The following is a 9,236-nucleotide window of genomic DNA, read 5'->3' on the forward strand; positions in this document are numbered from 1 at the left end:
ATTGCATATTGCATTGATTTACTATGTTGATTGCATGGCAATATTTATATCAAGCTCAATAACTATGAATCAACATAGTGAACAACATTGAGCTTATAATGCCAAGATTGCATTTGATTCACTATGTTGTGGGCTATAAAAGCTCAATAACTATGTGAAATGTATGGGAGACATGGCATGTGGTATTGCAGATTCATAAGCAATTTCAGATGCAAAACTTTGGCATGCACATTTTGGTCATTTGAAATTTGTTAGTTTGTTGCATTTGCAAAAATCTAATATGGTGTCTTCATTGCCTGATCTTAAGGCACTTGGAAAACAAACTTGTGAAGGCTATAGATTGGGGAAAATGCAACTGCTTCATTTCCAAAAGATGGTTTAGTGAGAGCTAATCATAGAGTGTAGCTTGCACACATTGATATTTGTGGTCCAATGCAAAAAACATCTTTTGATAATTGCATGTGCTTCATTACTTTCATTAATGACTATTTTAGGCATGGTAAAAAACCATATATGGCTCAGCCATACTTTGTCAAATGGATGTTTTCCATACTTCATGTTTCGTGAAACAAAGCATTATGTGTTTTAATCATTGTGTAGGAGACAGTTGAAAGGTGCACTACATAAATGGCATATCGGCCTTAGGTGCACTATATGTCCTAAAATCTGATGCATTGCATCATATTTTTGGAAAAAAATACTTTTTCCCTCTAATTTTGATGCAATGCATTGGATATTAGTCAAATTATGTAAAATAATGAGCTTCTTCAGTATTTGTTTCATTGTGAAGTATTAAAAACAAACCTCTACTCCTACCTTTTTGATATAGTGCATCGAATCTTCATGAATATATGTCATGTAGCTACCATTTGACTATTGGTTTTAATGTAAAATGATAGATTCTTATTACAATTATGTAAAATATATGTCATTTTGTGTCAATACTAGTGTAATGCAGCAAGCCTCATATAAATTAGGCAAAACTATACATTTTTGCTCTTGCTTTGGATGCAACGCATCAAGTTTAGGACCAAAAAAGTGAAAGTTTAGGCTTTTCAACTTGTATCCTAATGCATTCCCAATGTTTCTTCAATTACTTGCTTCTATGTTGCTTCTATGTTGTGTTAGAAGTTGTAATTTGGTTCAAATTTTGTTGCATTTCATCAATAGGCTAGTAGGAATATGGTTGACGAAAGTAGTTGCACATAGAGTCAATGGTAACTTGTCATGTGTTTCAACTAAGTTGATGTAAATTAGATTACCAATAGTCAAAAGGGATAGAGTATGACTTTTCATTTTGGTTTGAATGATTGCATTGGCCCAATTTGAAAATTTGATCTACTTTTCATGTTGATATGTAGTAAGAGTAATAAAAATTGTAACATATCCACCGCATATGCGGAATGTGACACTTAGTGGTTGTATAGGGCCTTTTCTCTAGCTACTGCTATCCATACTCCACTAGAATATTTGGACTTTGATCAGACTAGGTAGCCCTGGGTCCACCTTGTAGAGAAGCATCCTACCTCATCCCATGGGAATCGAGCATGAAAGGATTCCTAAAGTCTTAATAGTATCTAATAGAAATCTAGCACCTAGTTAGGATGATCACTTTAGAATAGATCAAAACTGAGGGCAAATCAATCACTGCACTTGGTTCAAAGTAGGTGAGAGATGAAGGGGAATGGGTCTCGACCCCTTTGCCCATAAGGACACATCTCATCCTTGGCCCCCTAAAACAGTGCTTGATCAGGTTCTAAGACCGAATCCTAGAAGGTAGTCAATGTAATCAACTCTAAACCAAAATAATTCCTTGTTAGCCATTGAATGCCTTCCTTCGGGGGGAGAGATGTTCGCCCACTTCCCTTAAAAGAAAATGGGGTGTGGTTTAGTTATCTAACAAAGCATGCTACCACATTGTTGGACATTTAAAAGTAGCTTCTTTAATTATTCCTTAATTACACAAGTCTTGTTACATATCTTCATTAGGCCAAACACAAAAACAAAGAAAATAACCCTTTCTAAACATTTCGTAAAATCATATGTATTATTAGCTCATAGAGCTTTGTACAAGGTCTGCCCTCAAAACCACAGAAGTGATAACCAACCCATAAATTCCAGGCTCCTAATGCTAAACCGCATGAACAATACATGTTTCTTCTCCATTTTTGAACTGACTACGTATTCTAGATATCTTCCAGGCTAGAGCCCCTCACCGTTACTTGTTAATGTAGGAGGAAAGCCTTCGTATTGGACCATCCATCCTAGGCCACCAGTCAAATGCTCATAGGTGGACCCAAAAATAATTCTAGTTCATACACTCGAGCTCTAATAGTTGACCCTAAGGGGGAGTGCAACTACTAAAACTGCCCTTTATCTGGGCATAAATAGAGAGTGTTTTATTAGTAAAATTTGCAACCACAACCACAACCACATTTCAAGTGGAAACTAACCAATCCTTTCCAAGACAGCAAATCATTTTAATGCATTCATTAGACAAGACAATCTATTTTTTTAATGGAGGCTAGGGTCCACTTAATAGAATTAATTATTTGACTGACTTGAGAAAACTTGAAAAACTCAAGGCCTTCTTTTTTAGCTAGAAAATCTCATAACTCTATCACTTTTTTACTAATTATATGCGTATGTTTTTCATTTTTCCTTTCTCTAACACCTTCTAAGTGACTTTGATCATTTCAAGTCACTTTAAGCGATAAGTCTCCATTTTGCATCTAGAGTTTTACTAGGATAGTTCATGGTGGTTATGGTTCTTCTAGAGAAAATATTCTTTAAGAAAATTTGGAATAACTATCATGATCGAATATCCTTAGGTTTTTAAGGATAGGAATATCTTTTTGTTTGATTAAAAAAAAATCATAAACAATCACGATTAGAATGGAAGGTGTTAAGTGTTGAACTGTGATAGTGATCATGGTTGCTATTTATTAATTTGTGATAATTATTTTAAATATTGATTTATGATTTTCATGTTCATTGATTCTTTATAAGGCAAAGTATTACACAAAGAAATGAGAAGGACTTTCTAAGAATTATATGCTTGAAAACATTAATATATCACTGTTATTTTCATTTTCAACTTTTTTAATAATAATATAATATATAGTTTGTGAAGTTAAATCTAATTAGGATATATTTAAAATAACATAAATGGAAGATTTTCATTAATACATCTAAAGTTTTTTCTAACACATCTATTATTATATGAATATAAAAATGCCTAACTAATTTATAATAATATTTATTTACTAAATTAACCTTGGGACTGAACTAATTTAAAATGTAATTATGTCATTCTCTTAAATTTATTACCATTGCCAGAAAAATTCTTTGCCTTATTAATGAAATTTCTAGTGTATTTTATGTGTGTGTGTGTGTGTATGTATGTATGTAAGGATGTACTAGGGTATTGGAATTGATGTTATCGTTACTCATCCCTACGATAGGAGTTGAATAGGATGGGCCTACTTTGTCGGATAGACCTTCTTTACCCAATGGTCCTGCCATATTGATGCACTTGCATGGAGGCATCATGGATAAGTAGAGTAAAGATGGTTTAGAAAAAAGAAATAAGGGTTCACCTTGGAGTTGTTATAGATGTTCTTACTCTCTTTCACTCACTCAACAACTCACTAACATATATTTACCTTTTGACCCACACCTATTTTACACTCACCTTGGCCCTTGTATTTATAGGGGTGGGTGTGTGTGTGTTGGGGGGGGGGGGGGGGGGGGGGGGACACGGAGGGGAGGAGAGGAATATGCTACGTATGTCATCAAGCTTGTGAGTTGTTAGTGTGGTGGCATTAGTATAGACTTATTTTTTTGAGATTTATCGTGTATCATTTGATAAAAATGTCACATTTTTAGGTAAACATAAAATTACCATTTGGAATATAATATCTAAATATTTATAGGTTGTGTCACTAAGAAGAGATTTTTTAATAAGAACAAAAAATAGTTTTTTTATTTTTCCACTAAAAACTTGTGGATACATGATGTGTAAGCTAGAGGGGACAAGAGGGAACTTTTAATATGTTTTGCATATACTTCGTCAACGTTTTAAATCTAAATTCTACATATTAACATTATAAAACACCTTTTGTGTGTGGGTGTGTTCACATGTGCATATAGCATCAATGTTAATATATTATTTGATCTATGTTGTAAACCCGTTGTAAAAGGCTATGAACATGGTTCACTAAACTTAGTACAACTTTTCTATTTGTATATAATGACATTGTATGCTCAAGTTCTTGAAACAACTTTGGTGTAACTTTCTAATGTATGTACATAATTGTGATCTCATGAGAAAGGATTTAGCCACAATTTTACATCCTTTTTAAGACCTTAAGTTCTATTTAAGAGAAATGTTTACATGGTAAGGGTAGACTATGACAATCTAAAGAGAATTTACAATCCACACTAAAATTATTAATGAATGACTAAGACTAAAAGTAAAAATAAAGATCATTTTTAGAATGATACTTTTAGAAACATTAAATTGAGTATACATATTGAATGTAATGCCAAATTTAGGGTGCTTTTATGAGTTACAATGTTAAGAAATATACAATAGTTTAGAAAAATGATTCAATTTGATTAATTTGAAAACTAGGTACATTTATTTTTTATCATTTTCCAAAAGCCCATTGATTTTCAATAAATTTTAATGGAATCTTAGATGATCTCCTCAGGAGAAATATGCAACTTATCCAGAAGGTTTACAACTGTGGATGAGCTATGGATATTTATGGGATCTTTTGGCCTTCTCGTCATGCAACAGGGAACAATCTACTTAATTGATCTTCACATGAGAAAGTAATAGGCAACCAATAGGCTTACTATCCTACATATGGAATCGCTCAAGTACTCTATGTATGCACTCTTTTTGGGACAAACAAAGAAGTCTTGTAGAGTGATTGCACATAATGCTCATACCAAGTATATGAGAGGCATGCCCCATGTCCTTTGTCTCAAAGCTCTTCTTAAGTTGAGACTTCAAAGCATCTAGCTTAGTATGAGAACTCATAGCAATCGACATATCATCAACACATAGCATCAAATTAATGATAAGGCTACCATTATAGGCCTTAAGATATAAATCCATAGCACTGTGAGAATAACCCTACAAATGCATAAAAGCATCAAACTTGTGGTACCATCCCTTAGGTGCCTACTTAAGTCCATATAGACTCTTTCTCAACTTGCACATTAGGTTTTTCCTACTCTTTTAAAGAAAGCCCTTAGGTTGTAGCATCCATTCGATAAAGCTCCTTACATAAGAAAGCTATTTTCACATCCATTTGCTAAAGCTCTAGATCTAATTGTGCAACAAACCTAGGCCCCATTATTAGATCATAGGCATTTTAGCATATGCCAAGGACCATAGCAAGAAAGCATTGAAATGTAGGCAAAACTTCTAACTTTTGCTTTATGGAATATGCCCAGATCTTATGTAAATAGTCATCAATGAATATAATAAAATACTTTGCATGACTTAATGATTGACAAGGCATGGGACCACAAACATCTAAATGCACAAGAGCCAATGGCTCACCCATGCACATAAAACTAGATTTTTTATGTGGCTTACAAGTTTGCATGCCATATAAACAATGATCACATGAATCAAGACATGAGTAGTCTAGAGGTGATAAATATAGCAAATGAGTGAAGACTTTCACTTCTTTAAGGGACATATGCCCAAGACGGTGATGCCAAATAGACACATGTGGAAGATATGTCACAATCAAAACAAAATCAATAGATCCAAGTACAAACAAGGGATACAAGCTACCAACCTTGGCACATCTACCAAAAATGAGATTGCCATACATGATACTTATCGTCATCCAACTCTCTAGTTGAGAGAAGGCTTTAAGTCAAAGTTGGGATAGAACAAAGTAGGGAACCTACAATACTAGTAATCTGTTTTCACTTTGTTTCTATTAGCAGGGTGTTTGCACTAGAATATACTTCTCTATTTCTTGAAGATATACCTAGAACTAAATACAAAATTTGTGCATCTAAGGAAGATGATTGACATTTAAACACACAGTTCAGTAACACTATCTTATCTTAAAAAGATGAGCAAAATGTGTGCTATAGAAACACATTATTTATTAATCGAATAACAAGTATGCCCATAAGTATAGAATGTTATCTAAACCATGCTTATATTTGATATGCCTTGAGATGGTTAATATTACATGTCCATTTTAGTGGATATGCCCTATGACAAAGGGCAGGGATTTTGTGACTTTTGTAACATTTTTTTTCGTATTATTATCTGCATGTGAAGGTTGACACTAAGATTGTATGTGCGACAGTGAAGCGAGCAAGCTCTTTAGCCACTCAAATTAACTTACTAAATTATAGAGGTGATTCTTGTGTTCTTAAAGCACTACGCTAGGCCTAAAAATTGTTGTGGAAGCAGATAATAATACAACAATTTTGCCTATAAAAACAAATTGTGAAAATAGTTGAATGTGAAATGAGGAGTTGGTCGAAAAGTATTATTAAAAAAAAGGCGTTGTATTGTGTATACACATAAACGATTTTAGAATGGAAAAATCAACGTCTTAAAGTGGGAGGATACAAATGCCTTTGATATTTCCATGTAATTTGAAAAGTTAGGGAGCGCTTAAAATTGTGATATGGGAGGGTGCGGGCTCTTTAGAGACTCTAGGTAGGGCTATAAGAACATTGCCGTCATATTGAGCCCTAAATTGAATAAAAGGTGATTCTAACCGCCGCCTGATAGGTAACGGCCGGCCCGGCTGGCCACCCTACGTTCGTTCACATGCATGCAGGCGAATGATCATGTGAGGTATCCCTTGCATTCTCGATTAGCCGAATTATAATAGTAATACGGGCAGTCCGCCTTCTTGCTAGCCTTGCGATAATTGGGTGCTTCTATCCGCTACCACAGTCATTCGGATTCTGTGATCAATACAGGCCATTGCTGATAGCTCTCTGCACAGGTAATCCGAGAGAGAGAGAGAGAGAGAGAGAGAGAGAGAGAGAGAGAGAGAGAGAGAGAGAGGAGCAGCAGCAGCAGCAGCAATTGATGCTCGCATGCCACCGTCAATTATCATCTTTCTTTCTTACGGTTTGTTTTGCGATGGCCGATCTTGCGCAGACCATCAACGCGGCAGTACCCTTAATCCAAGGGGGAAAATGGCTCCCCTTCCACACGCCATTGTACGGTTCCTCGTCACTGTCGCCCTCTTCTCCCTCATTTGTAATATAAGCGGCAATGCCGTCGAAGGTGGTAACCCTATCCTAATTAAGGGCTTCATAATCATTCGTCAGCAACTATTGGGCGGACGATTTAGGGGAATATTGAATGCTTAGGATGTATTCAATTATGACAGGAAACATCGACTGCGAGGAGCTTCCCATAGAGGATTGTGCGTTCGCCGTGGCATCGTCGGGGGCAAGGTGTGTGCTCGAGAAAGAAGTCCACAGCGATGGAACCCCCGTTTACAAATGCCAGGTTAACTATTATGATCACAACCCACAGTTAACCATACTGTCTTATAAGAATGAATTGCCTTAATTATGTGCATCGACGCCCATCAAAATCAATCATTAACGCATGCTTGATTAATTTATATAATCCGATCTCACATCAAAGCTTCTAACCGTCTGCTTCCGGCTATCGATGATGCTTTGATAGACGTCGATAATCATGGCGGAAAGGCCCGTGGAATGGATCGAGACGGACGAATGCATCAGCACCTGCGGCCTTCAAAGGCTCTCCGTGGGGCTCTCCACTGACGCTTTGCTGGAGAAAGAATTCACCAAGAAGCTTTGCTTTTCCGAGTGCAGAACCAAGTGCCCTAACATCGATGATCTCTACACTAAGCTTGCAGCTGGAGAAGGTATACTTGTTATGATGATTGAATGTTGATTATGCCCCCTTGCAAGTAGTCACGTCTCATCAAATCTATACACTATTGTGCCCATTTTGATGGATTTCATTCGTTGCACTATTCTTTGATGTAGTGATTTATTAGGCATGAATATTTGCTTAGTATAGCTTAAAATTGTACATACTAAATTAATGATGAGCTTTTGGATACCATTCTATGTAGTGTTTTTTAAGAAGTATGTAAATACTAAATAAATGGTGGGCTTTTGGATACCATTCTATGTAGTGATTCATTTGATATTTTCTCTCTTTTTCCAAAATATTGTACAGGTATGTATCTACCAAGCTTGTGCGACTCATTGAAGCCAAGAACTCGTCGGCTAATATCGTCACAATCGAAGGCGGCAAACAAAATAAAACCGTCTTCGAAGGAAGAATTAGTAGATGCAGTTCCAAGCCAACCAACAATTGCACTAAAATTAGCAACACCTGTAGCTTCTCCAATTGCATCTCCATCACCCTCACCAATAACCTATGGTGTAGCTGAAGAGCCATATCCAGCTATGGAGCCTCCCATTGAACCACCATCACCTACTGAGGCTCCAGCCATGTCCCCTTCAAACGCTCCAAGTGTGTCGCCATCTTATGCCCCTTACTACTAAACAATATTGGTACTATAGATTGGCATAATTGATACAATGTTTTTGAATGCATAGTGCTAAGTCTTTTAAACCACCCAAATCATCATGTTGTGTAATACATTGTAGCATCTCATAAATGGATGGTTTAAAGATATGCTTCTACCTTTACATATTCTTCCTTTAGAAGCAATTTGTAACATGTTTTTAGATATGAGGGAAAATGATTTTCTTTCACCTTAAACTTGTAGGTTAACTTTTGCACACGTGTGTAACACACACAAACACACACACACACACGCACACACACACTCTCTCTCTTTGTGGCTCAAGGGTTGTGCACATGAGAGCTCATCCTTATATTCTTCTTCTTAGTGAGAGACTCCACGAAGTTTTGGATGAAGAATGATGTTCATATCATAATGCCTACAAAACGTGATGGATAGTTATCTTTGGACAATAGATTATGTTCATACAATAATTCTTGCAAAATAGATATCACCATTAAGGAGGGTTTCTATGGCAAACATGATCTAAATTCTTGATTAAGCCATTTTAGTTGCTTGAGGATAACTTGTGTGCACGTCTGTGAAGATCGATTAGTACATGGCTCCATGATTGGTGATGTGTGTATCATAATGTGGCTTCCATGATTGGTGATGTATCACAAATGCACACACATCACCAATCATGTGCATGTG

The 9,236-nt window shown here is 36.0% G+C and overlaps 1 protein-coding gene across 1 annotated transcript; it reads left to right on the forward strand.

Moving 5' to 3' along the window:
- Positions 1 to 6,858: 6,858 nt before the first annotated feature.
- On the forward strand, positions 6,859 to 8,717 carry LOC148010126 (uncharacterized). Its single transcript, XM_087672906.1, has 5 exons — positions 6,859 to 7,004; positions 7,163 to 7,291; positions 7,398 to 7,519; positions 7,703 to 7,907; positions 8,228 to 8,717. Exons 2-5 carry the CDS (start codon positions 7,201 to 7,203, stop codon positions 8,557 to 8,559), a joined length of 750 nt encoding a protein of 249 aa, XP_087529032.1. The 5' UTR covers positions 6,859 to 7,004; positions 7,163 to 7,200; the 3' UTR covers positions 8,560 to 8,717.
- Positions 8,718 to 9,236: the final 519 nt, after the last annotated feature.

Source organism: Lygodium microphyllum, chromosome 30 (genome assembly GCF_053477565.2).
Source record: "Lygodium microphyllum isolate KBCC chromosome 30, Lygodium_microphyllum_v1.1.10, whole genome shotgun sequence".
NCBI lineage: Eukaryota > Viridiplantae > Streptophyta > Polypodiopsida > Schizaeales > Lygodiaceae > Lygodium > Lygodium microphyllum.

What these genes read in the sequence shown, in the direction of transcription:
- LOC148010126 (XM_087672906.1), top strand. Translation starts at nt 7,201, where the DNA reads ATGGCTCCCCTTCCACACGCCATTGTACGGTTCCTCGTCACTGTCGCC. An exon ending in AAGCGGCAATGCCGTCGAAG is followed by an intron (nt 7,292 to 7,397) that starts GTGGTAACCCTA and finishes CAATTATGACAG; the next exon opens with GAAACATCGACTGCGAGGAG. An exon ending in CCCCCGTTTACAAATGCCAG is followed by an intron (nt 7,520 to 7,702) that starts GTTAACTATTAT and finishes ATGCTTTGATAG; the next exon opens with ACGTCGATAATCATGGCGGA.